At 40.5% G+C, this 23,916-nt stretch overlaps 1 protein-coding gene across 2 annotated transcripts in view; it reads right to left on the reverse strand.

The window, feature by feature from the left end:
• The window catches only part of NKAIN2 (sodium/potassium transporting ATPase interacting 2), a 530,520-nt gene that overhangs the window by 15,018 nt on the left and 491,586 nt on the right, over positions 1–23,916 (reverse strand). For both annotated transcript variants that reach the window (XR_005604128.1, XM_039568769.1), the window contains exon 5: positions 17,533–17,593. Coding sequence is in view for 1 of the 2 variants with exons in the window: in XM_039568769.1 (XP_039424703.1) it covers positions 17,533–17,593 (61 nt within the window). In the remaining variant the exon portion in view is untranslated. The remainder of the gene's footprint in view (positions 1–17,532; positions 17,594–23,916) is intronic.

A 23,916-nucleotide genomic window follows, 5' to 3' on the forward strand; every position in this document is an offset into this window, starting at 1 on the left:
TAAAAGAAAAAAAAAAATAAAAGGTTATAGACAACAATTTTTTGTGGCTCCAAAATGTAGTAACAGTCACAAACAAACAAAAAAAGTAAGTTTACATGGTTTGAGAACTTCCACAGTGGTTGGACTCCTTAACACTTGTATTTATAAGGTTGTTTTAGTACTAAGGTACCCCTCAATATGTGCCACACTTAGTCACACTTATCAATGCAGTTTCACCCATTCCAGACATGTTACAAAAAATTAAATTCTTGTACCCCTCTATCCACCATTTACTCTGCAAGCAAAGAGCCACCAAAACACTAGACTGGCTGGGTACAGTATGTCTCCATTACAACTGCACACATGCTGAATCTGTCATCAAGTCATTCTTTGCTGGCAAGAATGGCCCCTGCAGAAATAATTTAGTCAGCTCTGTGCACTGTGGCAGCATTATGTATACTCCTCTCCCAGAAAGATGTGTTACTGAATTAATCCCTGACATCTCTAATGAAGGAGGTTCTATAGCCTCTCTGCGTTGCTTTTCCCTGTGCCTAATTTCCCAATGTCTAATTTAAATGTAATTTCCTGCAAATTAACTACTTATCTACATTTTGGCCTGTTCTCTCTATGGATATGAAGAAAAATGAGCCATTTTTTTCTCTTATAGCTGCTTTTAAGCCTTTTAAAAAATTATTTCATGCTATCCATTGTTTTCAGGTTTAAGAAAACCTAGTTATTTCAAATTTTTCTCACAGCTCATGTTTTCCAAGCCTCTACATTTCAAAGCCTGAAGATCCTTCCTCAGTTTACTTATGCTTTTCTTACAGTGGAGTGCACAAATCAGGACTAACTGGGACAACTGCCATATAGTCTTCTGTGCATTACCTGAAATAACTCAGTAGGACTTGGAGTTTTGTATGTTTGGTTTGTTTTTTTCATCTTGTTTTTGTTGTTCTTGTTTTGTGTCATTTGGGTTTGGTTTTCAATTTCTTTTTTCAACAGCATCATAAAAATGCCTAATAATCAGATCTTTATTTTTGTGTTTTGACACTAAGTGTAGCCTAGCCAAGTAGTCCATATTTTATTTGAAGATGATTGATTCTTCCCCACAGGAGCTCTTTTGCACTTGCCTGTACTGAATTTCACCTTCTTGATTTCAAGCCACTTCTCAAGATTATTTTGACTTCTAATTGTATCTTCACAAGTGCTTGTACCCTTCCCAGTCTGGTTTAATCTTAGATTTTTACAAACGTTCTCTCTTCTATCCTCATTTTTCTTAACCAAAATAATGAAGAGAACTATTTCCCTAGCTGAGGTACCAGTGGGATCTCATCTGAAATGTCCCATCTGCTTTATAGCTACATTTCAAATGCAGATTGAAACAATTCTGCACTCAACCTATGCATCCGGACAGTACTTCCCTGCCCTTCTTACAAACCTTTTATAGTGCCAAAATCTTGCTAAAATCAAGATAAATACCGTGTGTTGCTTTCTACTTAATCACTGTCTGTAAGCATCAGAATACCTTTATCAAAATGTGATCATGTCTTTGGGAGCATACTAAATTTACAGGCACAGAATGAAGGATACTGTTTATTGAAGTGCTAGGCTGGGAGGAAACCTCCCCCTCTATTCAAATACAAAGATTACAGAAGAAAGAATGGGCATATGTTTGCTGTGGGTATGGCTTGTTGTTTGCTTGCCCAGTTTTCTTTTCCTTTTGTTACTCTTGATCCCTGACAACACAAGTCAGAAAATACCTGTGTTGGATTGAGTATCTCACTGTTGTCAACCCATGTTGCTTTAGGGATATTGCCTATACTCATTTGTGCAGCTTAGCATTTCTTCTGTACTTTCCTAGAGCCTTCAAGCAATCTTTAAATCATTATTAGTAGGCTGTAGGCATAGACACTCTACTTTGCAGATGTGGGGCAAAAGGTCTTCAGGGTTGTTTTCAGAAAGCTAAACCAATGTGTTAAGAAAAAGATTTCTTTGAGCAAAATGATTTTGTGTGGGCACGAGGGAAAGATGTGCGCTGAATGTCTCTTCGTGCATTGTGGCTTTGCCCTGTTGCACAGAGCAAGGACAGAGTGTTAACAAGCCAGATTGTCAAGTGACAAACAAAGCAAGGTTGTAGAGACATTTCTGTGTTCAGCTCACTGTAGAAGTTCCCATGTGTGTAACCAAATGATGGCAGGGCAGAGATTACTACCATGGCCTCACTATAGACCAACAATGGCTTCTTACAGGCAACAACAAGCTTCGTAAGGGAGGTGAAGGGAGGTAATAGAAAGTGAACTCCAGTACAAAAGGATTTCATCAATTTCTTTGTAGCAAAGTTTCTTCATGGCGGCTGCTTCTCAGCACCGCAAGCCCTGTGGTGTCTGGACTATGCTAAAATCTCCCTGTGGACTCTGAACCAGTTTCTTAAAGCATGCACCAGGCTGCCCTTTCTGCAGGCATTTTGTCCTGGCTGTGCCTTAAAGGTCACTAAAAGTGTCATACAACTGATACGTTCCTGGCAGCCATAACATCAGATGAATAAAACAAGGCTCATTAGCTGAATCAGTACAGAGGCTTCCATCCTTAGCCTCACACATCAAACACTTTTTTGACCATTCTGTTTTACATTCATCTTACATGTCACTGTTATCACAAGTGGCTCATATCATGTTTCACTTTAGTAAACATACATGTGAACATATAAACAAACAGAATCCCATTCCTTTTGTGGTGAGTTGACCCTGGATGAACATCTGTTGCCCACCAAAGCCACTCTGTTGCTCCCCTCCTCAGCTGAACAGGAGAGAGAAAATATAACAAAATGTTCATGGGTCCAGATAGACACAGGGAGAGATCATTCAGCAATTACCATCACAGGAAAAATAGCTTTGAATTATTACCAAAGAAGAACAGTATAATGAGAATAGAACCAAATATTAGACCTTCGTCCCAGGCGTAACTTAACTCCTGATTCTCTGCTTCCTCCACCCCAGTGACATAAGGGAATGAGGAATGGGTGTTGTGGTCAGTTCATCACACCTCTCTGCTGCTCCCTCCTCCTCAGGGGGAGGACTCCTCACATGTTTCCTCTGCTCCAGTGTGGGGTCCCTCTTATGGGAGACAGTCCTCCGTAAACTTCTCCAATCTGAATCCTTCCCACGGGCTACAATTCTTCATGAGCTGCTCCAGTGGGTCCGTTCCTTGGGCCGCAGTCCTTCAGGAACAGCCTGCTCCAGCGGGTGTCCCCCACAGGGTCACAAGTCCTGCCAGCAAACCTGCTCTGGTGTGGGCTCCTCTCTCCACGGGTCCACAGATCCTGCCAGGAGCCCGTTCCAGCACAGGCTGACAGAGGGGCAGGGCCTCCTATGGGCACCCACCTGCTCTGCCGTGAGTCCTCCAGGGGCTGCTGGTGGATCTCTGCTCCCCCATGGACCTCCATGGGCTGCAGGGGCACAGCTGCCTCACCATGGTCTGCACCAGGGCCTGCAGGGGAATCTCAGCTCTGGTGCATGGAGCACCTCTTCCTCCTTCTTTGCTGACCTTGGTGTCTGCAGAGTTGCTCTCAGTCATTCCTCTCTCACAGTTGCAGCTGCACAGTAACCTTTTCCCCTTCTTAAATCTGTTATCCCAGAGGCACTACCACCATAGCTGATGGGCTCAGCCTCTGAGGGCAGTGGGTCCATCTTGGAGCTGTCTGGCATTGGCTTCATCAGACACAGGAGAATCTTCTAGCAGCTCCTCACAGAAGCCACCCCTGTAGCCCCCTCAAAACCTGGCCATGCAAATGCACCTTTGAAATATTTTATCCTGAAATTTTTATTTTCCTATCTGGACTTGAATAGGATAATAGCAGTACTACTTATCTGTAAAATGTGTTATAAAAAATTCATATTATTTTCTTCTTTTGCCTGGGCTAAGGGTCTTGTCAGACATATGACTGTTGTTACAAGTGTAACACAGACAGGACATATGGCTCAAAATAGGGACATATTTTTTATCAATAAGCACCCACAGGGATGCAAAATTTCAGCCTCTACTCATGGTCAGAGTACCCACTGTTTCTGGTGTACATCAGGACAGGATAAGAGGCATAAATGGATTTCTCATTTTTCATTTCTGGAAGTCTGAGGTATATAGAAGAACCATTAAAATGTGATGCACAAAAAAAGACCCCATTATCATGGATTTGATATGGAAGAAATTTCTTTTTAGAAAGTTCACAGTGAGAAAAATTAAAGCTGTTGAAATCAACAGATGGACAAAGAGAAAGGATTGAGTATGGAAAAAAACCAACATCTTCCTGTAGAAAGCAAAAAGAAAGATTCTTAAAAGAAACCAGAAAACTAGACACTATTCTACTTATAGAAATTTTTCTCTGTAAGATATAAATACAGAAGCACAAAGATTCAGGTCCTCGAATAAATATGTTGATAACTCCAGTGACTTCTATGAAGGAATGGTAGTTTACATTAGCTTAGAATCCAACCCAAAGAATTGCTTAGGGCATATGTTTATAGAAATGTGACTGACACTATGAATTTCCTTGCATTTTAGTAGGCATGCAAAAATCAATGCAGACTAGATATGAAAAGATACAGAGTTTAGGAATGGGGAAGGGGATGAATTGCTTTATCTGCAAACAAAATGAAAGGGAAAGATTGGAAAATTCCCAACTGGCCAACCTGGAACTTGCAGTATGGATGACAACCTGACTGGTTTCAAACCCTCTTCTTTGTTAATTTGCTACTACTGTTTGTTTTGCTGATTATCTCATCCCTAACCTTGGTGCACGAGGATCTGCCTCTCACTGTGGTGAATCTACTGCCAGCACTCAACCCTGTCTTCATCATCACATCCATTTCCTGCCCGTGGCTCCTTCTTCAAAAGTGAAAATGCCTTTGGTAGTAATTCTGTATTAAGGGTGACTTCTCTACTGACTCCTCTCTTTTCTTTCACTTCATCTCCCGTATGAAGTAGTTTGTCTCCTCCAGTTCTATTAGTTCTATCCCAGAGACACCCAACCATCTCCTCATTTGCTTCACTGCCCCCATCTTCAGTCACTGCTCTGCACATAACTGTTCAATTTTTTGTGCAAACAAAATGATAAAGTAGCACTCCTTTCTTCAGCTTGACAGCCTTTTTCACTCCTTTTTCACATACTATTTGTTTCCCCTTCTCTCTTACTACAGTCACAAGAATTTTGTTCCATAAAACTTCTGCTTGTCCCAGTGACACACTCTTGATCTCTCTCTTTTTTTTTTTTTGCATTTCCTTCCCAATAAAAATACACAAAAATTCTTTTTATAAAAATAATTTAAAAATTGACTCCATCCTTATCCCTGCTTGTCCCAGCCTTCCCCCTCCAACCCCTCTCAATGATTTCAGGCAGTTTCTGGAGCTACTTTTCTCCTCTTATTTAGGAATTTTTCTTCCATCTTGTATTCTGTCCTTTGCATGCAGCTGGAACTGCAGTCCGATCACCTCTTCCCATTCAAATTTAGGCCCATAGAGTCCTCTCTGTGGCCATCCAGCCACCTTTCATGCATTTGCTGCTCTCTTTTTCCTGAAACTTGCCTTGCTGGGCTCCTTTGTCTCTTCTGCTTGTGCTCACCTTCCTCCTGTCATCATTCATCTCCTTTCTTTGAGGTTCTCTCTCCATCATGCTCCTGGAGTCCAGTGAGCAGTAACCTCTGCATTTTACTTTTCTCCCACTCCTGGTCTGGCTAATTGCACTCACAAACACAAATTCTGCTGTCATCAGCTCTCTGAGGTGTCACAGATTACCTGGCTCAGGCTTACTCTGCTCCTCCTATACAAATTTAAATCCGAGCTTCTCTCTGTGATATTTACTCATGGATAATTAAACATCAGTTCCAGTTCTGCCTGGCTAAAACCAGAACTCTCAGCTGCTCCTCCCTAACCTTCTCTGCTGTCTCTCAGAATGAACTTGTGTCCTCAAGTCTGTCTTATACTTGAGGATATAAGTTTGATGTCAACTTTGTTGTGGGCTGTGCAGGATTTAATTTCTGAAGATTATTTTTTCATAGTGAAGAAGAAGACTCTTCTACCTGTTGACACAGCTGTAACATTTACTCAGGGCTCCCAGCGTTAGACATGACAATTGTTCCTTTTTTATTCTTGAACTCACCAAATGTGGAGTTAAACTGCAGGACTCACCTTTTTGTTTAGGTTACTCTTCTCTGCATCCTTCTACTGATTTAACCTTCTATATTACATCTAGTATGAACTAAATTTTCTTACATTTAAAGCCTTTTGTAGACACTTGACATCAATCTCTCCTCCTTTCAGGGCTAAAAGCTAAATTCTGCTCTCATGCCACCAGCTTGACCTCCATGCCTGTCAGATTTCCAAACTCTTGTCTCTCCTTGTGAGAATGTCTTTACAAACAGTTCTCTCGTTCTTTTCCCAAAAATTCTTCTTTGCTCTGTTGACAATAATTAGGTTGCCTGTGCCCTTACACTCCTGTCTACTTCAATGAATAATATTTGCTCATAGTTTCTTTGTGCTCACTTTCTGCCTGTACCCATCAGTTGCCTGTTGTCTAACATGCAAATTGCTAGCTCCAAGAAATTGGTCTGGTGTTCACATTTGTACAGTGCTTGGTATTATGGTAGTCCTTAAATATATTCATGAACCTAAGGCACTAAAATAATACAAAAAAATTAGAATTACCCATGACAAAGATGATACATTTTAAAAGAAAAGAGCTAATGACCAGGGAAGTGTATGTGCATGTGCTCATGGGTGCTCCTTGTATGTACATGCCATGACTGGACATATTTCCTGTGTGGTATAGCAGAGAGACAACACATGGTGTTCGTATGCTACACCTGACCTGTGAGGTCTTAAATTTATATGAACTCTCTCCAGAGGCCAAAGACTTGGCTCCCTGTAGTCAGGCTTTTGAAGTGCTGGAATTAAGCTTCACTGCCACAGCAAGGCACTTCACTGCAGGTGTAGCTGGAAGGAAGGAGAAATGGCAAACAAACTACAGCTAATAACATCACTGAAAGCACTGCTGGTACAGAAGTGAGTCTGTGAGGCAAGAGAGAGCTGTGCACAAATAGTGGTAGCTAAAAACAGGCCAGATTGAGAAAAAACAAATAAATGGAAGGCAGTAAAATTAAGTTTGATTTTAAGGATTTTGGAAATGACATATGGGGCAAAAAGATAAAAGAACATATGGGGACACCTTTGCTCTTGCAGCTTTGCCAGTATCCTGCTACCCAGCTCTCTGTTTGGTGAAGACACTTCCAAATAATTCAGTTCTGCTGCCTTTTTATGCTGTGAGCATGGCCTGGTGGCTGTTCCACAATATAGCACACAGGAGGAGGTTTGCTTGAATATGATCTCCATAAAGTTTGTTTACAATGCTAATCAAACATTATTGGTCTTTGTGCTGAGTACACAGTGATTTAGGCTCTCAAACCACAACACAGCCAAACACCAGGGAAGCATGGGGAAGGAGACATCTGCCAGCACATGAGGCTGTGCCCTTTGTGCTGTCACAGGAGGATGCAGAAATGGCATAAGGACTTGGACATGAGGTCCAGTTCTTGCGGTGCAATGAGCAGCATTTCTGCCAAACAGCCAGTAATGAAGGACCTGTGAGTGCTCTCAGCTCAGCCATTTGCAAGGTGAATATAAAATCTCAGATTTTAAGCTGTAACCTCATGGCATTTCTGAGCTCTACAATGGCCACTGGAGCTGCAAAGGGAAACCCTTACATAAATTTTGATGGAGCTTCTCAGCTCAGATTATGCCCCACTGCAAGTATTTTCATGCTGTTTTCTTGTATAATAATCAAAATTACTCAGTAATTTTTTGCTTCACAGGGTCTTGTCCTCCACTTTCTTCTCTTATTGTGTTTCTTGTTGGTATAAGGCAGCATCTTCTTCTGTCTCTGTTTCTGCTGATCTCCTGGCTGAGTCTTTGATCAGCCCTTCTGAGACAAGATATAGGACTGGGAAGGCACTCAGGTTTGTGAAGTCTAATAAACATCACCTGGTGTTTCTGCCCTCACAGAAACATGGGCAAGGATTTCTGCCTGTTGCTCTCTATAATTAGGACCAAGCAGGCATGCAGATACTGCATTCCAGGTGAATCCAGCTCATGGTTGTACCCAGCAGAAAATACCAAGGTAAATGGTGCTGTGGGTCCAGAAATTAGACAAGTCACAGTTTGTCTCGGATTCTGAGGTGGAGAAGGTATCTGGCCAGTAGCGGACCCTTGGAGCATGACATAAGGAATACCATGCTCTGGAGCAAGGCCTCTGCAAGGCAGGGCTAGCCAACAGTGGGAACCACGTTGAGAGGATGGGAATCAAGGTCCTTGCTGAGCAGAAAGGAGCCAGGATGAAAGCAGCCAGGAATAACCAAGCAAGGGCTAGGAGGCATGAGCAAGTCTTCAGTAGTTGAAGGCAGGAACTGGGACCAGGGATAAAGCAGGCAGGAACAAAGACCAGAGGCCAGGAGGAAACAGCTGGAGCATAGCTGCAGTGATGAGAAATACTGGAATGAAATGGCCAGCACTCCTTTTTATACCTGACAAATATACAGCAAGCCACCTGTCAGCCTGTGCACCTGGAAATAGGGTTGCTGCCTGACCTCTGCAAGGCTTTGCAAGGTTTGTCTCCAAACTTGCAAAGAGGCTTGTCTGATGCTCAGTAAAGAAAAGCCCGTAAAAGACCTTCGCTCAGCTAAGAGAACAAGAGAACAGTAACAAGGTAAGAGAACAATAATAGTCTGAACAATATATAATTTTTCTAAACTGGACAGACCTGAACATTGCTGGATAATAGCCATTTGCTTTCAAATTTTCATCCCAAGTGCTGAGCAAAAAAATACAGCCCTGCAATATAGTTTTTGACTGACAAATTATTCTAAGAATTAAATGTGTGGTAGACTGAATTATTGTAGAAGTTATCAAATGAGTCATTAGTAAAAATTGTTCTTAGCCAGAACACTTCTAGGGGCAAGCAATAAAGAGAAGAAAAAGAAAAAAAGGAGGAAAAAGAAAATGCCTGGGGCAGTGGCCTCCAAGTGTGACTGCCACACTAATAAATTAGAAAAAGAGTCATTAGTAGGTGCAACAAAGTGGAGAATTAAGGCCCAAATCTATGAAAGTTAACAATCCAAAGCTAATGAAGATCTATCTAGATATTTGAAAGGAAAAGTAATAAGGAAAACTTTAACAGGAGTCATGCTGATAAAAATAATTTAGTACAAAGCTATGTTTATGGCATGGAGGAAACTGCAAGGAGCTCACACTGACTATCTCAGCAGGAAGGACACTAAGGCTGTGGGCAGGTGTCCTTCTCAGGGCCACTGGAAATAATTAGTCTGGTCCACCTGCAGCAGCTCATCACCATTCCTCTCAAAGACTCTGCTATCTGTCAGCCTGGAGTGAGCTTTGATGGCCAGAACCTGCCATGCTCCACCAACCCATTTTGGCTGAAACCCTAAGGAGCAGCCAGCTGCCCTTGAAGGGTGGAACACCAGGGTGGGGAAGGGGGCCGGCAGCCCCACATGGCCACCTGCAGGCTGTTCCTCTGTGGGATCCAAGCTGCCTCTCCTTTGGGGGATGAAGGAGGAGATGCTCCCCATTGGAGGACCTCCTTTCAAAGCCATCCCTCCATGTTCAGTGCAAAGTAGCAGGAAAGGACTGATGTTGAAATGGAATCTTTCACCAGCACCAGAACAAAACATTCCTGAAAGTATTTTCATGCAATTTTCAGCTTGTGGAGAGTTTCAGATTTTGCTATATTTTTTCTGATTTTGAATATGAGCTTTGTCTATTTTTCAGTGTCAAAACATTTCCATGTCCAGGAAAACCATGCCCTATTCAGCTACATCAACAACCTGACCATCTCTTCAAATGATCTGTAGCTTTTTTTTGTCAGAACCATGACTAGTTACTACCTCATGTCTGCTACTGGCTTGACACAACTGCCTGGGACATTGTTTCATGGTCTGAATGCCTTTGTGTTCCTCTCCTGAAACAAATAATTCGTGACGAGTCATATTTTCATGATGGTTCGGTATGAAACATATCTTTCTTCAAAAAACCAGATGTTAGTGGTTCATTCCTTTTTGACATGTGCAGATCTTTTCCAACACTTATGCAATGTCATTCTTGAAGAGATACAAATTGTGTAGTCTATAGTTAAAAAAAAATTATGTAAGGTAAGTATATTTCCCTGGCTGTTACAATGCATTGATTTTATTAAGCAGTATTGATTTGTGATGAGCTGCTGGAAAGGAAATGTTACTTCCTTCAAGCTTTACATTATATTATTTAGACATTTTTAAACTTGGGCCTGACAATCCCCACCGGAGGTGGTGATGGATGCAAGGGGAGTGGCAGGGAAGACAAGTGAGGGAGAAAAGAAATTAGCATAGATGAAGCCAGCAATGCCACCATTTTCCCTTGTGTGATTTTATTTATATATTTGTCTCACACCACAAGCCTGTCTCCTAGGGATACCTTGAACATCAGCTTCATTAGTTACGAAGGCAGCAATCCATAACCAATTTTCTTTTCATGTCAAGCTTGTTCATGTATAAACCCAGCCTTTTTGTTGGAAACATTTGCAATTAATCCCACAAACAAAGAAAATGCAAATCATACAGTCTACCCTAAGCAACCCTTCTGACTCAAGGCCCTGACCACCATCTATTATACACTAAAATGAATTGAAATTCCCACTTTGAGTCTAACCTAATTTTCTAGTGATAATAGGCATGGATTCCCAGAAGCATTCTATGCACCTAGATAGTAACATCCTAATTTCCCTTCCTGGTAAATGTTTTAAATAAGATTTTAGCACCAAAGGAAATTAACCTTTAAATTAATTGTAATTATAAAATGCCATCACTGATTTTGTCTTCAGACTAATTACTTGCTATTATTTAAACAAACTGCACCTCCTCAGAGCTTTTAAGTTTGTTTCTCTTTGCAGTGCTGTGCCAAATGATCACAGAGCAGGCTGTGTAATATCTGGCAAGCCCTCTGACACCTTGGACTGCTTAGGTCCATTTGCATCTCAAATGCAGCTGGTTTCACTTGTCATATCTTCCTGCCATAAACTTGTTCCCCTGTGCTTCAGCCTCGCACTCTGCAGCTCAGACATTTTCAGCCTGTGCCTTGGAAGCAGCGAGCACACCTTAGGGGATGAAGATTGCCTGTGCTCTGTGCCGAGGAGAATAAGATGCTCAACACCAGCCTTCTGCTCTGTGAGGGGCCCCCTCCAGGACAGGACATGACTGGAAATAATAACACAGGAACCAGCTATTGATTTGTGTGAAAGATTGATGCTGTACAGGCATCTCAGGGAATTTCCTAAATGTTCCTGGTGGCACAGTGGCTCTCCAAGGCAGCTCTCCTTAGGATGACAAACATGAAGTAGCACCAGGGGATTTCAAAGGCTTCTCTTCCTCCACACTTCTATCAGCATCCTGACGGTCAAAAGCATCTCATTTTCCTCCCCCTGGTTTACTTCATGTAGCAGTCACCACACTAAATGAAACAAGTAAGTGGAAAAAGCTTCTAATTGAGCTGCAGGCTGTAAATTGGAGAGCGCAGCTGAGCAAAAACAAGCTGAAGCTTCAAATCTGTAGTGTGTTCATTGCATTCCCATTCACAATGACCTGTTCAACAGTTTGGAGAACAACTGTGTTTTGAATATTGTCTTTTTTTTGTTCCTATTATAATTTGTTGCTGTGCTGCCACTGCAGACAGCCTAGGCTGTCCCTAGCCCTAACCAAACAAGTTAGACCAGTGATTCACTCTGCTGTGAGAGAGATGTTTGCCACAGGGCAGATTGCTCTTTGGAGTTACATCCCTGCCTCCACTAACTGTGGTGGAAATCTTGATTGTTAGTTTAAGCTGCAGGCCTACTTACATGTGGCTGTAGGAGTGTGAGATGGATGCCACCTGTGACAGCATGGAAAAGGTGAAGATGGAATCACTGGTGTTCTCCAGAGAAAGACTCAGGACACGCTACACAAATGGTAAGTGCAAAGCTAACAAAGTGTATAGCTGAGGTATTGATCTCCTTTTCTCAGGAGGCTGTTTTATAAAACCTTTCTTGGTTCACACATAGCTGGACACTTTCAGGAAGAAAAGACCACTGTGGGAAACTAAATACAGCAAGACCTCTTGTGGTTAAGGAAGTCCATGAACAGCAAATTACTGTCAAGAATTTCTGGGAACCACAAACTTGGGATGGGAAACAAAGAAGCAGAATTAATACTCGAATGTTTGCTACCAGTTTCTCTTTCTCTTTGTTTTAGAGACGTTTTAAGCAGGAATGGAAGCTGAGGTATTATTTCTCTGTAATGTCTCGCTAAGCAGATTGTGAAAAGCATTTGGCACAGAAATAAAGCGATACCTGAGCATATTCTGCACTTCAATAGTGCCTTTCATCCCAGAAGCTCAGAGTTATGAAGCAACATGCCTGTGGGTTTGTCCCCTGTCATTATTTCTCATTTTAAATATGGGAAATAGAAGTATGGAGAGGTTAAATAACCTGCCCAAAGGTGAAAGGCTGCCTGTGACAGAGATAAAACAAAGGTTTTTTTCTATCTATTCCATATGCATGTCAAAATTTCACATCTCTCACATAAAATGAATTTAATATTGTCTTTTAAAAGAAAATCTTTGTCATCACCTTTGTATTTCCCAGGTCAGGCCTAGGATCCCAGAAGGATTATTGTTTAGCACCAAGTTTATTGGCACATTACTGCACATAATACTGTATTACTCACGAGAAGATATTTCCTGTCTGGGGTACTGTCTTCCTGAACCTTTTCAGTAATTCAAATGGGATCTTGAATTCAAATTTTTATTGGAGGGGGAGGAGTGAAATAATTTTAAAGGGTTATATAGAGCTTTACTTCTGTGCCAGACATCCCCAATAGCAAGGTTCCAGGGAATATGCAGCAAAAATCTGGATACAGTTGCAATTTCTTTTGCTTTGCAGTTTAACTGGAAACAATGCCAGAAGAAAAGAAGAGAGTGTATGTGCAAGTCAGATCCCTGCTAGCATTAGATGGTGCAAAGGTTGTACCTCACGGTACTCAAAGGAACAGTCAGAGAGGCTGTATTTGTTCCCTGATTGCCTTGCCATTGTGTAATAGTAGGTAAAGCTATTTCTGCTCCCTCTCTGGGTCAGCAAGAGAGGGTTCTAGGTTAGGATTTTACTGTGGGACACAGACTAGAGATTTTCTCTTAGCTGGACTTCATTCCCAGTCAAAACTGTCGCTCTAATAACAAACCAGTCTCCTTACCCTCAACAGAACCTACAAGGTGAGTGCAGAATTCCCGTTTCAGTAACCCAGGTTTCCTTCTTAATTGCTTGGAGACAAAAAGCCCTGGGAGGATGCTGTTTGACTGCTTACATTCCAGTATTTTCCACAAAATGTCTATATAGTTAATAAAGTGTTCAAAAATACACTGAATTTTCTTCAAGGCAGTAGCAGCTTATAGCAGGGAGCCAAATTGCTAGTGAGCAAATGCACATTAAATGAACATTTTGATGTTATTAAAAATAATGTGCAGCCTTTGAAAAATGCAGGCCTAATATGATTTTGGAAGACAAATGAGGAGCTCCAATAAGTTCACAGCCATTGAATGCCTCCAAGTAATGGCTGTTGCTGACATTTTCATGTTTTATTTTTAATTGCTGCAGCTAATAATGCTAATGAGGTAAGAATGGCAATGGCTTAGGCATTCCAATGGCAGTGGTGAAGAGGAGGGCGTGGAGTTGGCAACAGCGCTGCTGGCCACCCATCCTCCCTCATCGTTCCCAGAAAAAGACCTGAGGCACTCCGACCCTCAGAGCTCCTCCTTCTTATACAGCCATAGGGAAAATGATGCAGAATGAGCATTTGGGAGTGGGAAACCTCCACTGAGAGAAGCAGCCATGGAAAAGCCACTCTTGTCTGCCCCTTGGACATGGGTGCCGCAGTTTGACTCTGGTGCACCCAGTGTTAGAGCACTTCTGGGACTGTAGCAGGAGGGAAAGCAACTTCCTCTTTAATCCTCGGTGCAGAATTAACCCAAAGCAGATTGTTCTCATGAAAGGTACCACAGACTTGCGCTTCGATTTAGGGGGCCTGCAGCTGGATTTATTTGGTGTGTGAGTAATTAAAACCTCTAGACTTGCTGATTCAGTCCTAGTTATGACCATGATTTGATCACTGTATTGTTCCATTCCTAATCCTTTAGTGAGGTTAGAGCAGGTTAATCTTAGTGAAATGTTTGCTTTAATTCTACCCTAGCTCATTTGTTCTCTTAATAAAATCTGCATAAAGAATGGAGAAATAGTAATTCTTTCAGCTTGTTCCAATTACTCTGAGAGCAAAGCTAATTCAGCTGAAGCAGCTTAAGAGCAACTTGACTGTGTTTCTACAGCTGAGGCTCTGTGCCAGCAGAAGATGAGACACCTTCTATACTCCAGAGCAGTGTCAATATCTTCCTCTGTTTAAAATCTGGAACATGCCCATGTTTGGCTCTTGGACATTGCATGGCTTTTTCTCCAGTCTTGCTGCTCAGTACTGCCAGGTTCAGTGTTTCTGCCTCTTTTGCTCCTCTTTTGGACTGCTGTTGTTCCCACGGCCCATTAGCACAGCAGAAGAAAATGAATTGAGTTTACGGGTGTTCATTGTGTCCATCGTGAGAAACAAAAGACTGTTTCTGTTGGTTCTGTCTCATCGGAAAGGACTTGTGGCTAAATGACACTTTGGTATGATCCAATGTGTTTATCCTTATGGCTCTCTCTATTTGTCTGTTAGGCATCCCATTTTTTTATAGGCATGAGTGATCCTGAAAGCCAGAGATCTAGATTTCTCCTGTGATGTCTGTGAATACGGATGTGGGTAAGAAGATGACAATGTCCTTCTATTGTTCTTCATAGACCACTTTGGTGCTGGGAAAGCAGGGCAGTGTGGTTGTTGCTTTCTGGTGACTGTTTTTACCAGAGGATCTTTTGCAGTTGACACATTGCTAGCACACAGAGCGAACACCAGCTGCCAAATTTTATGGAAACACAAGACTGGCCTCACTCCTTATCAGGTGTGGATGCTAAATAGGGGTTGGGGGTAGCACAGTAAAGCTTTTTTCTCCTATGCTAGATGCCCAGCAGCTTTGGAGGAGGGAATACACTGTGAATAGGAGAGGGACCTTCATCCCTGTGTCACAGAGTTTGCTCCATAGCAACAGGCAGGAGTGAGGATCTGGAAAAGTGGAAGAAGAGCCTATGGAAAGAGAAACACATCTAGGGGATCTGGAGCTATCTCAGATCAAAGACTCTATGCAAGAAGCTCTAGCAATGAATCTGGGACATATTCCACTTTTCCTGAAAGCCTTTCTCCTTAGCATTCACTTGGTCTGCATGAGATGACCCCACCTGTGAATATATGGAGAAAGTCAGGCTTAGGCATCTTCCTCTGGAGTACAAATACTAAATAACGTGACAGCCATAAGCCATACACTTCTCAGAAGAACACAATAGATGGATGAGTTGCCAAAAGGGATGGAAAAGGTGAGAAAATGTATCTAAAAAAATGAAATAATTTTAAATTAAACCTGAGCAGGGGGTATTTGTACAGACTGCAGGCCCTGGCTGTCACAATGAACACTTGGTACATGGCAGAGTGGATGTCTGAGCAGAGAGAGAACTAGAATCATTCTTACTTGCTGCTTCATGAGGCCTCTCAGTAGAAACTAAAGCTGTTTTAATTTTATGATACTTTGAGGGGCCAAATCCAATCTGAGCATTATTACACTGTTGGCACAACTCAGCCACAGAATTTCCCTTTTCCTTTTTTGCCAGTCAAGCTTCCAAACCTCACCAGAGGGGAAGCTGCAGCACCTGAGCTTGTGCTGGCTGTATTGCACTGGGAGGGGATCACCCTAGTACCTCAGAGAGGTGCTTGCAGATGGGTGAGATAATCTTTGACTGGATGAGGAGACCTGGCTGGGCTGTATGAACAAAGTAATAACAAAATCTAAATGACAAAAGTAATGACAAAATAGTCAAGGTGATGGCAAGAAAATGTTCAAAGAAACATGACAATCTGTGGCTTCTGAACAACAGGGAGCTCCTCCTGCAGTGAGAGGAAAACAATACCATATTGGCCATGGCACTTTGCTGCCAGGAATGCCGCCTTATGGACCATGAGAGAAATCTCTCAAACGTGCTCTGACTTCTGCACTTGATTGGTCAGCCAAGTCTCAAATCCTTCCTCGTTTTTACTTTTATCATGCTCTAAAGCATTACAGAATAGTGAAAAAAAGATTTAAGCCCTTAGAAGAGAGGACAGAACAGTATTAAATGGGATATAATTTTGGGGGACAAGGAATAGCTCTCCTCCAGCCCTGTGGATTGTGAATGCACTTAATGGCAAAGCAGGAGAGAGTACATATGACTGGGTATGTCCCTGAACAGACAGGTCTATTTGTGACACATCCCTGCTCCACACAGCTGTCCCAAACCCTTTGTACTCTTTATACCTTCCTCACCTCCACAGAAACACAAAGACAACTGAAATAAGCATAGTTAAAACGACCTCCAAAGTGTGGTGGTTTGATTTCAGCATTAAATCTCCCCTTGATGGTTCACAGTGACACTGTATTGCCAATAGATTATAGGGTTGTAGCTATTTTCCACACAGGAGAACACACAAAGGAACCCCCGCCAGCCCTAGCAGTGCTCTCAATCAAATAAAAACCCTTTAGCTTCCTGTTGCAGAGCTCTCTCTAGGATTCATGTATATTTTATCAAAGTTACATGCAGTTCTGATACTTGTTTCTAAAGTGCTTTAGTATAAATCCCAAGCTGTACTGAAATGCTGCAGTGGCCCTTTTTAAAAAAAATCAAGGTTAGAGGAGAGAAAAAAGTGAGATGGCTTGACTCTACAGCATGCAATAAGAGAAAATTCTGCTCAACAGGCTTCTATTAATATAAATAAGCAGAAGAAACACAAACATACATCTATATGAAATCATTTCACTCCACGTAATTCTACCCTCGGAGCAGCAGGAACAGAGAGGAGCTCCACTGTTTCACCTCTCGTAAAGGAAGGTCCTGCGATGATCTAAAGCTATTTTTTTGCCAGAAGTGCTTTTACAAGCCAACATACATGCCAACACAAAAGAGCTATAACCTCAGTGGTAACCAATTACTCTGAAGACAGTTAATAACAGTCTGGAGTAAGGAAAAAAAAGCTTGTATTTACTAATTGGGATTTTTTTTTTTTTTTTTTTTTTTAAAGCTAAGCCATGAGATAAAGAATTGCAATGATCTTTCCAGAAGAAAGGCATATGTAATTTTTAACCAGAATTTCATTACTCCTTTGTCTCTCAGATATTTCCAAATTTTAGACCAAGAAGGATGCATGGAAAACATGATCTATTTATGGTATAATAAGGCATTTAGGTTGAAGTCAGCAAGAGCCAGCATAGTGGAGAGGTGATTTAGAAAAAATAAAGAATTAATTTTGTATGAAATAAAGCTTTAGTACTTACAGCTGTCCTCTTCTTCGGTAATACACTTCACAACATAACAGGCATAGATGAAGCCTGCCAGCTGAAACAAAATATAATAGTGTTAGCTGTAAGATGGATACCATAGAGAAACAAGAGATGGCTTTAGAAGAGCACAACAGAAACAGAAATAACAAAATTCAACAGACTTTATTTGATAAGGTAAAGATAATTCTCCACAATAGTTTAATAATTTTAATTAGAAATAGTCAGGGCAATTCTACATCTTTCTTGAAAAACACATCCTTCAATAAAATGTCCAAAAAATGATCAAAATCTTTCCAATACCTAGTTGACTTCTTTTTGATTATTGAAACAATAGAAAAGTGAATGCGTGTTTGGATGGATGAGATTTTAGCCACTGAAAATGTAAATATTTCTGTCAAAATCAGATTTTCTATCCAACAGAACCTGGCCCTCTAGCAGAACTTTTTTAAAAATCAGAACTGTGCCAACTAAACCAAGGACAAATTCAGTGCACTTGTAAACCAGCTTTATAATGATATTTTATCAGTTGAAATTAGGGCTATGAATTAATGGAACTTGTTCCCATATCTGCAATAGTCCCCAAGCCTCATGACATATCAGTTTGGATCGTCCTGGATGTGTTTACATCAGCATCATACACAGCAGCTGGCAAATTTGTATCTTGCTCCCTTCAATCCTCTCTGCAGAGCATGCCCAGAGTTGAATTGTAAACAGAAGCAATGGGATGTAAAGAAAATGAAAATCTGGAGTGGTTATTGAAGTACCTCCTGAAAAAAATGATAATAAAAAAAGGAATAAATGGCCAGTATCACACATGAAACAGGCCAAGTATCATGTCAGTCAGCTGCTGGTCCCTCCAACGAGATCTGTTGTTGCTAAGAAGTTACACCAGAAGTAACAGAACAAATACCGGAGCAGCAGCACGTGTCACATGCTGCGTGCTTTACACAACTTCCCTTACATGTAGGTCTGGAGAGTTTTTTCTACTAAATCACAATAAACCATTTTTCTTCTTTTAGCTCGTCACTGAAATTTGCATGGTAGGATGTCAAAAGAATTCCATTTGTTTGATCTCTGTGTAGTGAAAGTGAGCCGTGTTGCCGAAATGTGTTACTCTGCACAGTTCACCTCACAGAGATATTTTCATGAGCTGCGAACCCATCTGTACACTTTGAGAATTTGTTCTTTATACAGTTAGTAAAAATGCCTAGAGGCTTCAGCCAGCACTGAGCTCTTTGTGAATGGTGCAAAACCCATAACCTCCGGCTGAGGGAGATGATGATCTTAACTTCTGTTTGAGTAATCAGTGGGTTGGACAGCAGAAAAAGTGAAACTTGAGAGACCATGTATTATGAATGCTGGTAAGTGAAAATGGATTTTTTTTCATTAATCCAAGGCACATGTACAATCACTTCAATACTGTGGGTTCTTACCCATATATAAATATTACCCATATATAAACTAAATGCAAAAAAATCCATTCTATTTCCTAGTACCTTCATACCTGAGGCAGTGACTATGCCTAGTTTATTCCAGCTCTTACACTAATATTCCTGGATTTTCTGTCAGTTTCCTATGTAGAAATCTACCCACACACACAAATGCTATCTTCTAACATCTGTATGGGTAAGAGATGGCAAAAGGGGAAAAAAAAAGGTCAGACTCAAGGGTTTCGTGAAGAGAGCAAGACCTGATTTGGAGATCACACTGAAGCCAGCATAAGTGTTGCCTGCTATCTGCTGAAATTCCTGTTGGGAGCCCAGAAGCTGCATTACAACGGAACTAAACCATTATTTTGTCATTTATTATAAATCTGCCTTATAGTGCTGCTGGGAAGATTTTACACCTGGGAAGGATGAAATATTCACTGCTGGACACAAAGAACGCACTGTACCAAGAAGTGGCATCAGCTAATATCAGCATTTCATCTCTCCTTTATTGGACCACTCTTCCCTTTCATTTCTTGGCTTCAAGACAGAGGGCTAATTTGCTCCACTGACTTATGCCCTGCATAACCCCATTGACTTCAAAGACATTACTTGAGGTTTAATTCAGCAACGAATTAGGCCCAGAAAGGTTGCTCATAAATGATTCCATTCTTGGATGTGAACCTTGGCTTAATAGTTTCTCTGTTCTCTTTTTACAGACCATCAGATCCAAGATAGCTGAATGGTTACATCTCTAGTAGGCTTCTATGGTAATCCTTTTCTTGTACTACTGTTCAATACTTTACTGTCTTCCAAACCACCACAAGTTCATGTGTATTAACTGAACTTATCTTACAAAGCAGAGAAAACAAACTGTATCACAAATGGTGTTTATAACTGATCTTTTAATTGTATTCAGTTACATCGCTTAAATCTCCAGGGAACTCCTTTGATATATAAGCAAATCCTACAGCATTTCATCAGATGAGCTTGTTGATTAAAAGAATGCCTTAAAACTCAAATGGTTCTGATCTAAGTATGAATGTCAGGGTTTTTTTTCCCGTGAGATAATCAGAGTCCACAAAAGAAGCCTCCCCTTCTCCCACATTTATCCAACCCTTTGCTTGGTAAACAAAATTATTTTGTTTTTATTTGAATCTCACATTAGTTTTTTCTTCTTTCTCTTTTTTTTTTAGCCAAGCAATTTATCAGTTCTGATACAGTGGCAGCCATTTAAGATTTATCTTCTAATTGCATCAGCAGCAGTGGGCACATGCTGCGAGCTGAGGCTCAGAACTAAAAAGTGGCAGTTTTCACTTTGATGATGCTCAAGGACCTGAGCCCGTGGTGGCTGCAGAGGTCTCTGGGATAGAGATAAGGAAAATGTTTCCTCCCCTGTGGACTAGGACTTCCAAAAGAAAGGTACAGCTTGTCTACGCACATAGCAGAGACTTCCGGGACACTTAAGACAACTAAAATTGTTAATGAATTCCCACATGGATGGAGGGGTCTCCCAAAATTTTCCACCTTTGTTATAGTGCAAGATGCACTTCTTTGACCTTTCCTCTCTGAGAAAAACACACCACAATGTACCTTTGTATCACAAAAGGTATCCAAAAAACCCCAACAAATCCAAACAAAACATTGAATACACTCCTCACCCTGGAGAAGAATATGAGAAAAGGAACCAAACCAAAGCAAATGATAGGAGTTAGTCACATCGCTTAATAAATTCATGAGAAATCCTCAAACACAGCAGTGTTTGAGTGCTCAGTGCAGTATGAGAATTACACAGAGCAGAGTCTTTCTGATTCAGCATCTCTAAAAGATTTTTGTCTTATATGAGAAGGAAGGAAATGAGTCCTCAGGGATAAAGAAGAGAAGGGACCTGACTGTCTCAGAAAATCAGTTTAAAACTAGGAAAGTTAGCTTGAAAAATCTTGTTGCTTTGCATCCCTACCTATTTTTTTTCTTAATTAACTGAACTATGTTATTTATAAAGTGATAAAAAGAAATAGGTGCAATAAGCAGAAGATCATTTCTGGATCCCAGACCCATGAAGATTAGGTGTCTACATCTGTCCCATTCACATTTTAATGCTGTAGTATGGGCCTCTAGAGGAGAAGGAACCATTAACAACATCCCTGCTCATTTATACATATAGTGATTAGTGAATGCACATTTTTATGAACCTCATTTTCTGCAGCTTGAAAAAATCTGCTCTTTATATCTTTCCCTGATATGTCCATATGAGAGTGTAAATGAATACTGCTCTTTCTAAAAGTGACACATTATCCATGCCTGCACCAGCACCCTGCATGTACTTTGATGGCATCTGATGACCTTAATTTTATAAACAATGATCTCAAGCATTTAATAATTTTATTTGGTTTTGGATTTTTTTAAATCTATAAGCATGTTGATAAAGCCATCTTTCCTTCTGTCAAGAAAAAAAAGGAGACAGGCAAAGCCTAAAATAAATCACCAATAAAACAGCACTACTGAAGCTTTGGTAATAAGATTAATTACAAAATGAAGTTAATGTATTTTACCTTATTCTGGACATATAAGGCAAACAAAAAAGTAGATAGAATATTCCCCACCTAAGTCAACAATGTCCTGTTACACTGCTAAAGACTCTTAGCAGATCCTGAGTTTCTGTGAGTATACTTCCAGACTTGCTCAAAATGTCAAGTGCTGTGATCAAACTTAATCAGAATCAGTATTGATCAAAATCCTGTCTTGCTATTTTTTCTCGTTTCTTTTATGGAGATGAATGTTTTTATCACTGCAAATAGCACCAGATTTGGGAAAAAAGCTATCATATAAAAAAACCCATAAATGCTGGTCAAGGCCCCCACACTGCCCTTTTCTAAAGCAATATATATATAGGTAATTACTACAAGCTATGTTTATTAAGCTGGAAACTTGAAACAAAAGAGTAACAGCAAGGAGGAAACAAAAACTAAAAGTGGGTAAGATCTAATTGGGATAAGGTGGTGAGGAGAAGGCTTGAGATGAGGATTAATGAGTTAAGGGTTGTGGAAATAATACATAGTCTTGGTTTCATTGAATGAATATATTTTATTCTGTAACTGTACTTGGTCTAGAGGAATGAACCTTAGACTTAAAAACCACAAACCTATTGGGTTTTCCTACAGACAAATGTTTCAGTATCTTCTGAAACAGCTGAGGCTTGTGCCTTTACTTTTCATTATTAAATTTTCACAGGTTTCTATAAACACTCTGCTTTTAAGAACTAACCAAAATATGGGCTAGTTCAAGCAATAATGCGGCAGAAATGCACGGGGATCATTCTGGCTCTGGGAACGCTGTATTGCAAAGCTGCGATGTTACATGTCCAGCCATGTGCAAATTAATTGTATTACTTAAGCTTACAGTGGTCTGCACACAAAAAACCTTTGTAATGGTGTATGTTTAAGGGACAATGTTTCTTTAAAATGGATTTTTGGAGTCTGGAGATATATTGCTACATATATATATACACACACACATTATGAGCAACTGAAGAACTGGAGAATTACTGTCTAGAAAGCTTCCAGTGTATTGATTCTCAGAAGAATCATACTCATTATTTAGCAGGAAAGGTGAGGCAGAGACCTTTCTCTCGCTATCTATAGATTTAATTCAGTGTCATGGGGGTTCTAAAGCTGCCCCCTGCAAAAACCCTTTCAAGAATGATTTCACTGCCTTCAGCAGTGTTGCATCAGTGAGTGAACATCATTGCTGGAGTTTAATATAAAACTCAAGCTACGTTCCATGGAAACAACTCTGTTGAGGTATGCTTTTATTTGTGCTTACATTTAACATTATGAGAACCCTGTCATTCCTCCAAGTTTAACTATTTTTCATCATAAGAGGAGCAAATAGGAAAACTATTGGTATAAGGACAGATTCCTGATAGGGAAGGTAGACTGTGTGGCCTTGCTGTCATTCTTTTACAGAATTAACTATCTATGTGCTGTCTGGAAAGAATATTTCATTATTATGGTCAAGTAGCTTTATTTTGTGCAATAAAATAATTACTTAAAAGAGTCAATAGCAAGTTGACATGTCCACAATAATATCTAGTGGGCAATTATGAAATTTAAAAGCAAGCAAAAATGATAATTTCTTAGCCTATATAGTCATCAAGTTATTTTTCTTTCCTTTCTTGAGCTGAAAACTTCCCCAAAGGTTTTGTGGGTTTTTTTTTGGCAGACACAGTAAAACCATGAATCACAAACACAGATAAGTCTAGGCACATTGGAAAAGAGAAGTGTGATGAAAATTGCATTTATTTCAACTAGTGCATCATAATCTTTTTATATCAGCTGTCTAGAAGGTGTTTAGCATAAAATCTTTCCTTATTTCTCAGTGGACTCTTCAATTTTCTGGAGATTTCCTTTTTGTATAAGCATTTGAAGATCCCCTTGAAGACCTGCTAGAAAGCTTTTGTTTGAAATTCTGTCTTGTTCAGGGCTCCCTGAGCATCTTCCCTGGCAAGTATCTCCACCTGAGGAATTGAAGAGACTACAGGAGCATGGAAAATCACAGCACTGTGGCTTGTCAGAAAAGAGCAGTGCAAACCTTTAACAACAGGAGAAAGCAAGAGATACTTACCTGTTTTGTAGTTGTATTACAGACAGTTGGCTTGACCCAAATTTCCAGAAAGTTTAAACTTTAGTGAGAGTTTTCTGCAATTTTGACCTAAAACTTTCTACAAATCTTCACTCTTCCTAGGTATTTCGGAGTGATTTATGCTTTTGATAACCACATGATATTTGGCACTTTTCCATGATTTTATCTCACGGCTAAAGAGTAGCATGTCCTTTTTTCCTGCCTCAGACTTGAAAGGCAACCTAAAATACAGTGGCTACCAGCCTCCATGAGGTAGAACTGGGGATCACTTACCGCTGACCTCTGTGTTAACTGAACTGGGGAGCATCTT

This window comes from Corvus cornix, chromosome 3 (genome assembly GCF_000738735.6).
Source record: "Corvus cornix cornix isolate S_Up_H32 chromosome 3, ASM73873v5, whole genome shotgun sequence".
NCBI lineage: Eukaryota > Metazoa > Chordata > Aves > Passeriformes > Corvidae > Corvus > Corvus cornix.